This window comes from Periplaneta americana, chromosome 2 (assembly GCF_040183065.1).
Source record: "Periplaneta americana isolate PAMFEO1 chromosome 2, P.americana_PAMFEO1_priV1, whole genome shotgun sequence".
Taxonomy (NCBI): Eukaryota; Metazoa; Arthropoda; class Insecta; order Blattodea; family Blattidae; genus Periplaneta; species Periplaneta americana.
The window spans coordinates 69,150,781-69,166,460 of record NC_091118.1 but is presented as its reverse complement, the minus strand read 5'-3'; the positions used below and the strand labels follow the sequence as shown (position 1 = coordinate 69,166,460).

Sequence of the window (15,680 nt, the reverse complement as noted above, 5' to 3'; positions counted from 1 at the left end):
GTATAAGCAGTGGTATGATCATACAGTATTCGTGAAGTAGGTGGGGACAGTGAAGAAAATTACACAGATATGGACTCAGAGTGACAATAGAAGTATATGTTTATAATATGTTTAGGATAAATCGTAAAACAGCGAACGCCAGCAGGGGAAGTTATCCCCACCCTCGCCGCTCGGCACCTCGCTCGCCTGCTCTCTCTCTCTCTCTCTACTGTCTCTCTCTACTAACTGCCTTGCTTCGGTGGATCACTGCCTACCGCCTCGCACGTATTTCATATTTTACAACACAACACAATAAAACCAAACTAATGTGCATTAAACAACAACCACATACGTACTAAGACATATCCAACGACACACATTGCATTTCTGCAATACGTTATGGCAATTCCCTTGAACATAAATAGATTCATTTTCCCTTCTACCACCAACTCGTCTCGGTAGCCGAAAGGTCTAAAGCGTGACCAAAAAGCGTGCGTGCGTTTCGTTAGGAACGTTAGGAAGATCAACGGATCGAATACTATCCTCCGCAAAGTCAAAGGAAAAAAAAAGAGAAACGTGAAGCAAGGAAGAGAGAAGGAGAGGCTGGAGAGGGAAACAAGACGAAGTTCCTCTTTTGCTTCGTAGATGCCGCATTCACTCTTTTTCTTCCACTTTCCTTCACTAGATGTCACCCCACCCTAAACCCCTATTTCAACTCTTTCCCGCTAGAGTGTGTGGTGAGCTTGTAGTGGAAAAGTGAAAAGAGGTCGTGGGCGGAGCTTAGCGTTCGCTGTTTTACGATTTGCTCTATGTTTCCTGACAGCAGACATATTTTTATTTATATGCTACACTTGTTGCCTTGAAATGATTTAAGTTCTTTTTTTGAGTATGAGAACTGGATACGTTTACTGCTTATATTTGTTAAAAATAATTTAAAGAGAATTAGTTAATTTTTACTATAATGGCATGAAATGATGTTTTCTTTATGCTAAAACACATTTTAGTCATTTTGTATTGAAAGAAATTCAGAATTTTGTTTGAGAGTGAGAACTGGGTAACTCCATTGCCATTTTTTTATTAATAATTCATTGCAGATTCAATTGGTATTTATTTTAATGGTATAAAATGATAAGAGATATCAGACATTTTTCAGTGACTATTAAGACAATTTCTGAATGATGAAAGAAAATGATTGAAATAGTTTTTCTCGATTATCTCAAAACTACTGACTTGGTCTTTATCCATTTATCATTCTCAGGTCTTCAATTAAACTATTTTATTCTTGCAAGTACTTCACAACATTAGAAATAATTTCTCTAGTGATGTTAATCTGGTCTGCCAGCAAGACTAGGCATAATTATGATTCATCCTCTCACATTAATTGAGATTCAATTACAAATAAGGAAGTAAGAAGTAAGTTAAAAAGAGATAATACATTTTCAGAACTCAGGTTTCAAAAAGCTTAAAGGAAATTTTTAACAAATGGAAGGAAATTAGTTATTAGAAAACAAATTATTTAAGACCAAGACATCCAAAGGAAATAGGCAATTGAAAATATTAAACAAATACGAAGATGAATAAGTAGATGAATTAGTAGGAAATGAAAAAATTAGTTTAAACTTGTAATTTATAAATGCTCAGAATCACAAAATATAGTACAGTGCAAAATAATATACTTGATGCTAGATGATCCGTCGTTGACAGCTTCAAATACTTGGGGTGTGCTGTGAGCAGTGATATGAGCTGCTGCCAGGAAGTCAAAAGGAGGATAGCAATGACCAAGGAAGTTTTTAATACCAAAAAAAGGATCTTCTGCGGATCTCTGGAGAAAGAACTAAGGAAGACACTAATAAAATGCTTTGTGTTGAGTGTGGCATTTTATGGAACATTACGAAGAAGTGAAGAGAAGCGACTAGAAACTTGAAATGTGGATATGGAGAAGAATGGAGCGTGTGAAATGGACAGACAGAATTAAAAAAAAAAAAAGCTGTACTAGAAAGAGTAGCCGAAGAAAGAATAATGCTCAGACTGGTCAGGGAGATAAATACAAATTGGCTGGGTCACTCGGGAGGAAATTAAATGCAGAACAAACATTGGAAGTGCCTGTTATTATTCGGTTGAGAAGCTTTTGTCATCTAGTCTGCTGTCAAAAAACTAAAAGTTAGAATTTATAAAACAGTTATATTTCCGGTTGTTCTGTATGGCTGTGAAACTTGGACTCTCACTTTGAGAGAGGAACAGAGATTAAGAGTGTTTGAGAATAAGGTTCTTAGGAAAATATTTGGAGCTAAGAGGAATGGAGTTACAGGAAAATGCAGAAAGTTACACAACACAGAACTGCACGCATTGTATTCTTCACCTGACGTAATTAGGAACATTAAATCCAGACGTTTGAGATGGGCATGACATGTAGTACGTATGGGCGAATCCAGAAATGCATATGGAGTGTTAGTTGGGAGACCGGAGAGAAAAAGACCTTTGGGGAGGCCGAGACGTAGATGGAAGGATAATATTGAAATGGATTTAAGGGAGGTGGGATATGATGATAGTGAATTAATCTTGCACAGGATAGGGACCGATGACGGGCTTATGTGAGGGCGCCAATGAAACTGCGGTTTCCTTAAAAGCCATTTGTATTGTATTGGCTGGGTCACTGGCTAAGAAGAAACTGCGTACTGGAGGATACACTGGAATGAATGGTAAACGGGAAAAAAGTTTGGGGCAGGATAAGATACCAAATAACAGACAACATAAAGATATATGGATCGTATGCGGAGACTAGGAGGAAGGCGGAAGTGTGGGAAAGATTGGAGAGTGCTGGTTTTGCAGTGAAAGATCTTTCCTTGGAGGGTGAAAGTCTATGAATGAATGAATATGGAATTTTAAGCACATAATGATCCAAGCCAAAGTAATAATAATAATAATAATAATAATAATAATAATAATAATAATAATAATAATACTTGCTTACTTACTTACTGGCTTTTAAGGAACTCGGAGGTTCATTGCCGCCCTCACATAAGCCCGTCATCGGTCCCTATCCTGAGCAAGATTAATCCAGTCTCTATCATCATATTCCACCTCCCTCAAATCCATTTTAATATTATTCTCCCATCTACGTCTCGGCCTCCCCAAAGGTCTTTTTCCCTCCAACCTCCCAACTAACACTCTATATGCATTTCTGGATTCGCCCATACGTGCTACATGCTCTGCCCATCTCAAACGTCTGGATTTAATGTTCCTAATTACGTCAGGTGAAGAATACAATGCGTGCAGTTCTGTGTTGTGTAACTTTCTGCATTTTCCTGTAACTCCATTCCTCTTAGCTCCAAATATTTTCCTAAGAACCTTATTCTCAAACACACTTAACCTATGTTCCTCTCTCAAAGTGAGATGATGATGATGATGATAATAATAATAATAATAATAATAATAATAATAATAATAATAATAATAATAAAAATGCTTACTTACTTACTTACTGGCTTTTAAGGAACCCGGAGGTTCATTGCCGCCCTCACATAAGCCCGCCAGTGGTCCCTATCCTGAGCAAAATTAATCCATTTTCTATCAATAATAATAATAATAATAATAATGATATCTTTTAAATAATAGTCTAAGAACAAACATTATAAATTGTAATATAAATCGTAATATGAGAACGGAAGCGAATAGTTACAAAATATCTATGAAAGGCGTGAATTACTAATTGTCGAATTCGTGACGCTCATTTTTTAAATTATAAATGTGTACCATGACTTGTAAGGTCTACAGAATATATTACAGCCTATTTATTTGTGGAACCAGCATGTAGTTGTTTGGGGACGGATCTACAGACGCTGTAGGTGGCATCGCTTCCCCGGGGACGCTCATAATGCGCTGATAGTCCCATCAAAGGGAGGATCCATGTTAAAACATGCAGACCCACCGCGCAGATCGGATATGAAGGATGTCCGGGGAATTACCGTCTTCCTAATCCCCGTCTGTCACGTGCCGGCACTACGGCTCCTTCTCTCATCCATAATAAAGTTGTGCAATCAAGACAGGCGGGGATTTACACGTCGAGAGCGGCCCCGTCTAAGAAGAAGCCGCGCAACACTTGACTTCATCCTAGGCTCGAACCCTGGGATTACAAAGGCATGAAATTCGCGGTTATGTCTGTTTTATTGACATTTGTGCAATATTTAAAGACTTCTATAATATTATATCGACTATTCACAGTCGATCAGATGACTGACTGGTAAAAGTGAGGCTATACTAGAATTCTTCTGTTCCTCGAAGTTTTGTTTCTACAAATAGGCTACATTTTAATATATGGTAATGAGAGTGCAAAAAATGATTCTCGAGAATGATAAACGTAGCGTGGTTGTAAACACTTGTAAACACAAGTCTCTCTCAGAGTAATAAAAGAACAAAAACGGAAGAAGAACACTTAATGTGCCATAAAAAGACATGAACGATGACTTTCATTGTTGTTATGTAAATTTTATACAGAAAAAGAGCAGTGACGATTTTCACAGTTCATCTAGTGAGCGCTAAATCGGTGTGAGTTCATAAATATTTATATTTGTTACACAAGAATACGTCATTCTTCTGTATGTGGAAAGTGATTATTGGTTTAAAATACTTTCCAACGTCTACAACCATCCACACTCTAGATAACACAATTCGTACTGTGAATTTATTCATTAAAATATCCACAAGTACAAGCAATATAATAATAATAATAATAATAATAATAATAATATATTTATTTATTTATTGATATTTATGTGCTGGACAACAACCATTGGCCAATAAATGTCCAGCACAGTGATAAAATTAATACAATAATTTAAACAACTATGGTCCAAATTAAATAATTGAGATAACAAAATGGAGAACATAGATTACAATAATTAATTTACAAGAATTAATTTTATAATATTTTATGGAAAGGAGTTGATTCGTACAAAATATAATAATAATAATAATAATAATAATAATAATAATAATAATGATATTAATAATATTCAGGTTTAAAAACAGAAAATAATATTTTTCAGTAATTTGTAAATAACTATTTATTTTTTAAAAATTGCCCCAAATTTATGATCACCATATACTAGACTCTCACTAATCCGGCTCTCAGTAATCCGGCCCCATTCTAGTATACTTCCTATCACTTTTACTGTAATAGTTTTTGGGGGGGGGGGAATTTGCACCTGTGCCATGTCTTATATTGTAGGCCAGTTGTTCCCAACCTTTTTTGACTGACGACACACTTTACTGAACGTCCACGATATCGCGACACACTTATTTGTTTTTAATAATAATAATAATAATAATAATAATAATAATAATAATAATAATAATAATAATAATAATAATCAGTGCTTTTCTTCTGGAGAAAAAAGTAGTGGCACTCTGTAGAATTTTTTTATAGCGGACTTGGAGATGATTACTGTTCACTACACGGAAATTTTGTCGTTTTTAACCTCTTTTTCGTCCAACTAAGACTTTCAAGGTTTAAGCGGAATTCAAAGAAAAATTATATTAAAACATAGTTATTCACACATATTTCGGTTCCATAATGAAGGATGCAACAAAAAGATGCCGGAACGCAGTTCCAGCGCGTTTCGCCAGAAAAAAAGCACTGATAACAAATTTTATGTAGTGTCGGACATCCAGTGTTGTAGATAGGTCGATGTTAATACGAATCGAAAATTCTAAAAGAACAAGCAACAACTTCAGTGGGGCCACCGGCGTGGCTCAGTCGGTTAAGGCGCTTGCCTGCCGGTCTGAAGTTGTGCTCGGGCGCGGGTTCGATCCCCGCTTGGGCTGATTACCTGGTTGGGGTTTTTCCGAGTTTTTTTCCAACCTTAAGGTGAATTCCAGGTAATCTATGGCGAATCCTCGGCCTCATCTCGCCAAATACCATCTCACTATCACCAATCTCATCGACGCTAAATAACCTCGTAGTTGATACAGCGTCGTTAAATAACAGACTAAAAAACTTCAGTGGAATTCACGTTTCATTAGTAAACTCTGTCTCAAAATAAAATAAAGATTTCGTTGTAAATGAAATAATGCGTTGTAAAGAGACTTGCTGGATGGAATAAAATTTAATTTTCAATTCAAAATTTCGCGACACACTCCATGGGGCTGCGCGACTCACCGGTTGGGAACCACTGCTGTAGGCTATTACTTATAGACTACACGTAAATACGGATATACGCGCCGGCCACGTGTGGAAGTTCTGGTTTCGATTTAGAAGTGCAATTGCAGTGAATGCCCTGGCTTATAACATTAAATTTATCGACATTTTGAGTCTACTGTGTGTATGTATAACAAAGAGAAGTGCTTCAGCACGTATATCAACTTATCACTATGGAGAAAAGGGTACCATGAATAAAATAATCATAGACAATAGCTTAGCTTAATTCATAGCTTTCTTATTCTCCACAGTGAAAAATAATATTGATATGCCAAGCATTTGTCTTTGTTACGTACACATAAACTGGGATTAAACATTTGGGGAAATTTTTTAAAATAATAGTTTATAAGTTCTAGATGGTGAATATAATTTTGTACGTTTTGAAAACTGAAGAAGCCAGAATAGAAAAAGAAATGCATGGTCCTAAAAAAACAGTCTCTTTGGTAGATTCTTTACAAATAAACAATTTATATTTTGAAAAAATTCAAAATGTTTAATTTTTCAATCTATATAACTTTTGTATATAGAAATTTCTCTTAAAATTAAAAATATAAAATCTACAATTAGTGTTCCATACTCTTTACTCATCTGGTATAACATACATATTTATGAAAATAAAGTTTACTTTCGAAGAATCATCAAAATCTTCGACATTATCTGATCTGTTAATTTAATTTTTACTTTATGCGATGCGCTATTGAAAATAGTCGAATTTTCACAAATTTTATCATTTTTTTATTTTTTGTGATAAAAATACACAGTTTCATGCAAATTCTATCTTAATATCTCGATTATAAGTACTATACTTTCATATAATTGGTACAAGTTGTGTTAATGTACTAATTATGTGTGACCAAAACTTTAAGTTTATTTATCTCGCAAAATAAATGTTGTCCACACCTGTGGAGTAACGGTTAGCGCGTCTGACCGCGAAACCAGGTGGCCCGGGTTCGATTTCCGGTCAGGTCAAGTTACCTGGTTGAGGTTTTTTTTCCGGAGTTTTCCCTCAACCCAATATGAGCAAATGCTCGGTAAATATCGGTGCTGGAACCCGGACTCATTTCACCGGCATTATCACCTTCATCTCATTATGACGCTAAATAACCTAAGATGTTGATAAAGCGTCGTAAAATAACCTACTAAACAAAAAATGAATGTTCTACATTTTCAACGACAAGCATTGATTTTATTTCTCAGTGGTTAAAGCTAGAGTGATGAAACTTGGCATACTTATTCATTAATATCTCTGTTGTGAAATGGAGCATTTGATTGGCTGTATAACAGTTGTATAATATTACGTAGACGTCCAATTCCTAACAGAAATTAATGTTTTCAGAAAAGAGCTAAGACAGCCCAGCCACTAGTCTTTACAGAGGGGCGAGCCGAAGCAGGTGGGGGAAATCGGGATGCGACGTAGGCAAACTGACGACAGTACCTGTGCGAAAATATGATTCAATATTGAAAGCTCTTTCGTCACTGGAAAACACGAACATATTTCTGGAACGTACAATAGGCCTACTCACTAACTCAGTACTGTTTACTATATGCGGTCTTGGTTCTGTGTGGAGGATAGTTAGAACTTCATTAGTAGATGGGATGGGAAATGAAGTACATTCAAAAACTCAGGTACAATAAAAATTGAAGTAAAAATAAAATGATGTCCCTGTACAATATGCAGTATTAAGAGTACATTTAAGAAAAAATTAGATTACATTTTTTTTACAAATAGGATTTTCGATTAAAAAAACAAGTATGTTTAATTTTTTAAAAGTATTTATGAAAAAAGATTGAAATTTACGATGTTTGATCATGATGATACGCATATTCAGTAAAAATTTCAACTCTCTACCTAAAAAATTGTGAATTTTAGAAATTTCAGTGGCGCATCGCCTTAAATTGAAGTTGAAGAGAAGTGGCTTTCCTCATAAGTTGTTCTGGAAACATTAATTTTCATGAATACCATTTTGCGATAACATCAATGTCACATTCAAGATATTGGCAGTCAACAGTATTTTTTTACTTTTAGAAAGATTTATTAATCGTCAGTAAGTAGTAAACAAACAGAAGTTATTCTTATACAGATATAATATGTCAAGTTATAATTAGAAGAGGTCTTAAGGTTGAGTCCTATGGCACTGCACAATATAAATTCAGTGAATCGGAACGCCTGTCTAAAAGTCGTACACAGAATTGTCTGCCACTGAGACAGAATTATTCAGGATTATGTAATATTTTGCAGAGAAACCGATATCCCAACTCATGAAACAATACATTATGCGAAATTTCGGTAATAATAATAATAATAATAATAATAATAATAATAATAATAATAATAATGTCTCCGAGAGGAAGGAAAAAATCATTGTCGGTGAATAATTAAAATAATACATCTAAAAGACGAGAAGTTCAGAATGATGATGATGACAATATTGACGACATTAATAATAATAATAATACTAATAATAATAATACGTCTACTATTATTAGTAACAATATCAGTAATAGTAAAGTGAATGTCTACCAGATTATTTATATAAAACTTGAACACCTCTACCATTTTCAAATAGCAAAAATGTTGCCAGTAGTTTATCTGTCAAGAATTTTTACTTCCAACAATGAGACTTTTTTCGCTTACCACTCGAGAAAAATTGCAACTTTGCCCCTTATGGAAGTTGTGTCGATGTCACTAGCAATGCATTAGTTAATATAAGGAACTTCATTTATTCATTCCTGACACAGGTTATGCTTATGCTACAACATTAATCAAATAGAATGCGCAACCTATGGTTATTATTAGAGATGGTAGATTTTAGCAACTTAAAAAAATGAGCACTCTAAAAATTAAATTTAGCATTTTATAGCACTTTCAATGTTGGGATTTAGCATTTTATAGCTTTTGGGATGATGGTAGAAATTTAATGTTATCAGCTGTGTTAATAGTTGCACTTCTATTTTTAACAATCTTGAAAAATAATAAAGAACATATTATATCCAGGCGCTCTTGTTTACTGCACATGCGCAATGCTTTGTGTCTGGAACTTAGTAAAATTAGATAGGTCGTTTCTTTTTTGTGGAACTGTACATAATAATATAACGTCTGTTGTGAAATAATTTCATTGCATTTATTATAAATGCGTAAACTAAAGTGTAAAGAGTTATTGCATCTCGACTTCATAATTTCATTTTGTCCACAATTGTCTTTTGGTTGCTATTTGTAGAGCATGTACAGAGTGTTAAAAAAAGCATCCAATATGTTAGGAGAGATAGTATGCATCAAAACAAGAAAATAATGTCTAATAAACGTGGGTCCTACAACACATACTTTCTGAGATCTGGACACTTGTTCATAGGAGGTGCTCAATGTGACGTCCATTCATGGCAATGCATTCCTCTGCCCTTCGGCGTAAGGAATCACGCACTCTTTGAAATTGACCTGGTTGTTCTTGATAATCAAAAGTTTAGGAGATTTAGGTTTGGGAACGAGCAGGCCAAGGTGTGCCCCCCCCCCCCAATCAATTCAGTGTTCCTGAAATGTCAGCGTCAGATGTTCACGCTAATTGCGGGAAAAAAATGTGCTGGTGTGCCATCAGGCATGAACCACGTCTGTAGTCTTTGCTGACATGGCACATACTCCAGCAAGGTAGCAATACGGTAATAAGAAAGTCCTGATAACGAGCCTCAGTTAATCTCTGTGGTAGCACGTACGGCCCTTTATCTATCGCGAAGAACGCTTGCCCATACATTGATTGAGAATCGGTGCTGATACCTTGTTTCTTCAACTGCATGGGGATTTTCATCAGCCTACACATGCTGATTACGAAAATTCACAACACCATCTCTGCTGAACCCCGCTCATATCCACAACGAAACTTTTCTTTTCAGTATTCCTTGCGACGTATCAGTATTCCATGCGAGGGGTGTCAACTACGGTATGATTATCTGGTAGTCTGCTGTATTGTAGGGCAGAGAAATGCATTGCCATAAATGGACGTTATGTTGAGCACCTCCTATGAACAAGTGTTCAGATCTCAGAAAGTATGTGTTGTAGGACCCATGTTTATTGGACATTATTTTCTTGTTTTGATGCATACTATCACCTCCTAAAAATAAAGAATACTTTTTTAATACTCTGTATACTGCAGCCAGGTGGCACGCGAAGGAATCGAAAGTCGTTCACGCGTTATTTCTTATACATTCCTGAGCTAGAATCAACAACATTGATCATATGGAATGGGAAACCTATGGTTATTATGTTAGCGATGACATAATATATTAATTAATGAATTACGGTATTATTAGACTACTAATAGAAATGCTGTTATTATTGCTGTTGTTACTGTTGCTATATTGTTCTTCTTATTTAAACTACTATTACTAATATAGTCACAGTGTGCAATTAATACCCAGCCAGTGTCAAAGACGACGATTTCCTATGAAGAGATAAGATATGAATTTGTTTATTGATTAGGCATCCTCAGATGCCGCTCCATCACCAAGGAGCGGTAACATAGCTCTACCAATGATGGGTTAGCATTTGTAATTTTTTTACTTGGTTATTTAACGGCGCTGTATCAACTTCGAGATTATTTAGCGTCGATGAGATTGGTGATAGTGAGTTGGTATTTGGCGAGATGAGGCCGAGGATTCGCCATAGATTACCTGGCATTCATCTTACTGTTGGGGAAGACCTCGGATAAAACCCAACCAGGTAATCAGCCCAAGCGGGGATCGAACCCGCGCCCGAACGCAATTTCAGACCGGCAGGCAAGCGCCTTACCCGACTTAGCCACGCCGCTGGCTTTAACCGGTTAATTACCGGTTATTTTTGCTTGCCGGTTTAACCTAATAACCGGTTATTTTTTTTAAATATCCATCGAATCAAATGTATTTTAAGTCTTTCTCAAATTTAATGTCAGTCGAACATCATTTACTTTTATTATTTTGTACTCTATGCAATCAATCCTGTATACAAATTGTCTCGTAGGCCATTCCTAGATGGATGCTTTATTTACTTCATCTGTCCATAAATGGTAAAATGAATGAGATTCCGATTTAATATCGATAATCTATGCCTATCTTAATCGCTGACTTTCTCTGATTGACTTATAATATATCTGCGGGTATTGAAGCATTTCAAAGGACGAGAAACTTTGACGTCAATATTTATTGGTTATAGGAGAATAAATTGCCCGTCAAAATGTTTTATAATCAAGATTATTATTATTATAAAAATTATGCAGTTTTGTTCTTTTTTATTTATCTTACTATGACTCTTATGTGAGTGAAGTAATAAACTAAATTCAGTTTCATAACCTCTTATTATTTGTACTCCTATATTTGTACTCAGGGACGTCACTGATGACGTTCTTTCAACTATTTTCTGGTTGGTTTACAGTTGATTGCTAATTGTTATTTGATTTCTGTTGTAAATAACCTCTCAGTTTCTTTTCCTGCCTAATTTGCTGTCTCTAAAATTCCAAATAATAATAACCGGTTATTTTTGATCGGTTAACCTTCGTCAGGTTAAATTAATTTTAAAATAATCTGTTATTTTCGAATAACCACCCATCCCTAACGGACAATAATACTGATCTTGCTAGATAAAAATAATTAATAACCAAAAATATTAATATATTATCTTACTGTTTCTAAAATTTTATTAGTTCCTTAGAATAAAAACCAGCATTCTAATTAGAAACGTAAACAGAATACCGCTGAAGTAATATTAGCAGCTTTTACCTATTCTACATATTTATTATCTGCATACAACTATGCTACGGCTATCATTACTAGTAGGCCTATGATTACTACTTTTCACTTTCTTCCTTAAAATTCGTATGACAAATTGTTTACCAAACTGTTTAACTTTGTTACCCTACATGTTCTGATTTCGTTTCAAGCGTCTAGTAGGCCATATTTTTGAGATGTCTTCTTGTCAGCTACTACATACTGTGCATTGTTGACATTTTTTGAAAACTGTTGGAACCCCAGTGACTTCAAACGATAAAATTAGGGAGCGGTAAAGGGATAGTGTATACACAAAAGGCTGTTAACTCCAGTTGACTGTATGTAAGTAGATGAATTGTATTGCTGTACTTGTTGCAGGCAAGATCTACATAACGGGCGGTTTCAACGGACAGGAGTGCATGAACTCCGCGGAGGTGTACGACCCAGAGAGCAATCAGTGGACGCTCATCGCTCCCATGAGATCCCGGCGCAGCGGCGTCTCCTGCATCGCTTATCACGACTATGTCTACGTCATAGGTGCGTCTCCCAGCCATCATAATTATACATTCACTACATTAATAATTTGTTTTCATTTAATAACTCAGTCATTTTTAAATTTAATGATCACGCATTCGTTTTTGTCTCTCTAACATTCTAACACTTCTTTTTGCATTTACTGATTCATTCGCTTTGTCTGTTAATTTGAATGTTTAAATTTAAGTTAGTCCTCTTTCTTGCTTTCTTTCTTTACATGTCTTGTTTTACTTCCACCTTTTGTACGTACAAGGTAATGCGATATTTTTCTATATACTTGTTTAATTTATTTATATATTTAGTCTACTTATTCCCATATGTATATATTTATGAATGTATTTATTTTTAATGTACTTATTTACTTGTTTATTTATTTATTTATGAATTTATTTATTTACTTAATTATTCACTTGGCTCATTTTTTTGTTTATTTTTTACTTTTATATTTGTTTATTTACTAATTGACTTCCTTACTTTTGCCTTATTTGTTTATAGTATTATTTGTTTATTGGTTTATTAATGTATTTATTTATCTGATCATATTCTTATTTGTTTATTGGTTTATTAACTTATTTCTTTATTTGTTTATGCCAAAGTTCAAGGTCGCATTCTTTGTCTAGCACTCGAAAAGCTGAGCCAAGCCAGCTCTCGTTTTTTATTCCATTCACTGCCACTCTTATCAGATATACTACAGTGAGCGAATAGTGAATACCTACTTTGGACCGTAAACTTGATATTCCATAGACCTACTCATTTTATAAAACAATATTACTGCAACATCAGTGTCGCTATCATAACCTTCATAACCTCACATTTTATCAGAAAGCGATTTTTGTTTTTAGGTCGTGCATACAGGAACAGTACGACTGTTCAGGTATAAGATGCTCGTGAAGTATCGATACAGATATACGTATAGGTAATAACGGATATTTTTGCCGAATACGTGTTCACTTAAACGTTCCAATATAGGCATTTATATATGCAAAATAAAAATAAATAAAGAGTGGAAGTGAAATAGCTTTGCAAATTTCCAGAGCGAATAGCTCATGTTATATGTAACAAAAAACTATGATATCATATTGGTGGAAAGTTAATAGTTTTTTTTCAGAAAAAAATGTTTTTTTTTCCCAAATGTTTAACAATTTCTTATCGGGTACCTATTGCGAGTAGGATCGTGATTTTTGCCCATATCGATAGCAAGTCTAATAGAGAATAATTTAATCCCTCTGGGGTATTTCAATAGCGTGGGCGGTTTTCGTATAAATTTAATTTTAAAAAACCCTTAAGTTCAAGCCATTGTACGAAGCGAGCGAGTGGCAACGTCTCGGCAGAATGCAGCTTTGTACGTACGGAGACTCGCAGAGTTCGTTGACCTCTTACATCTGTATCACGAGTAGAGTGTATTAGCGACAATGTTGCCGGACGGCTGATACTTCAAACTTAATTTTCTAATTAACCGTGCATTTAATCACAAAACGTAATATAGGTTTTCTATTCATTTACGTGTACCCAATTGTCTCAAGCTGCAAGGTTATTTCACTTCAACCCTGTTTAGATCTACTACTAGGTTCAAAAAGTTCCCGGAATTTTACTACCATTTTTCGTATTAATATATAACAAGGGATATTATACATTTGTTTTGTTGGTAACATTCATGATGTCATTTCCTTAAAGTTTGTTGATAATGGCAATTATTGGTTTTGAGTTGTAGGCAATTGTTTATCATAGTGTTTCGTTTGTTCGTCGCATTTTGTAATTATGTCCACAGAGCAAAGTACAAACATCAAGTTCTGTGTTTTGCTGGGGACATGATCAGTATGGCTGATGAAGATGGTGATTTCTTAAACAAAATGAAACTGGTGCTACTTGTACGACCCAGTCCCTAAACGACAGTCATCTGAGTGGAAATCGAAAACATCTCCTCGGAAGCAAAAATTTCCTAGGGACACTTCCAAAGGCAAAGTTATTTTAAATGTTATGTTTTATTTAACGACGCTCGCAACTGCAGAGGTTATATCAGCATCGCCGGATGTGCCGGAATTTTGTCCCGCAGGAGTTCTTTTTCATGCCAGTAAATCTACTGACATGAGCCTGTCGCATTTAAGCACACTTAATGCAAAGTTATGTTGGAAGTTTTCTTCGACTCTCAGGGTCTCATGCACCATGAGTTCATTCCAGAAGGTCGTACTGTAACGAAAGAATTGTACGTAGAAACCCTCCGTCGCATCTGGGACGCAGTGAGAAGGAAACGTCCAGAAAAGTGGGTAGAAAACAACTGGTTTCTTATGCATGACAATGCACCTGCTCATCGCGCAATTATTGTAAAGAATTTTCTTGCCAGGCACAACATAACTGCTTTGGATCACCCACCATACTCTCCTGATCTCTCACCACCTGATTACTTTCTGTTTCCCCGTCTGAAAAGTCATCTGAAAGGACGGAGATTCAATGCTGAAGAGGTTATCGCAAACGCGACGAGAGCACTAAGACGGGTTTCACAAAATGGCTTCCAGGCCTGCTTCCAGGAACTCTACACGCGTTGGCAAAAGTGTGTAGTTGCGGAAGGCAACTATTTTGAAGGGAATTCTGTAGAATAGTGTTTAAGGTACGTTGTTTCTATGATGCTAACAAATTCCGGGAACTTTTTGAACCTAGTATGTATATCCATTTAAAAGGGAAAACTTTCGAAATATGCATTTATGCAAAATAAATTTAGTCTCATTCCAACGTAAAACCCATGATAGGCGAATATCCATTTTTATTTTCTCAGTATGCTATACAAATAAAAATCAAGTAAATGCATGAAGTTCCACAGCCTAGGTATTAGTTACTGTAATTACATTTGGTTGAGAACACATCTCATTTAATTACATTCACTCTGATACCACATTCAGTGGGGCGCGGAGTATCGTTGCGGTTAAGGCGTACCGCTGCAAGCCGGAAGCTCTCGAGTTCGATTCCCGATGGGGTCATGGGTTTTTTCATTGATCCAGTCCTTCCAGCCGCGCTATGGCCCTCGGATCCACTCAGATTTTAACAGAAATGAGCACCGGGGCATTTTCTTGAGGGTAAAAAACGGCGGGCACTTAAGACTAACATCCCTATTGTCACTAAATACCGATTATCTGTAAAGGGAGGAACCTCACGCCACATTCTTGACTGATTTGGCCTGTCATGGGGTTGACCTTACTTTTTTACCTCATTAAGTAATATTATATGATAAGTTTTGTTACACGTTTTCTAT

At 35.6% G+C, this 15,680-nt stretch overlaps 1 protein-coding gene across 1 annotated transcript in view; it reads left to right on the top strand.

Annotated features, from left to right (window-relative positions):
- The window catches only part of klhl10 (kelch-like protein 10), a 73,236-nt gene that overhangs the window by 49,753 nt on the left and 7,803 nt on the right, over positions 1-15,680 (top strand). The window contains exon 8 of the mRNA XM_069819712.1: positions 12,281-12,439. Within this exon, the coding sequence (XP_069675813.1) occupies positions 12,281-12,439 (159 nt within the window). The remainder of the gene's footprint in view (positions 1-12,280; positions 12,440-15,680) is intronic.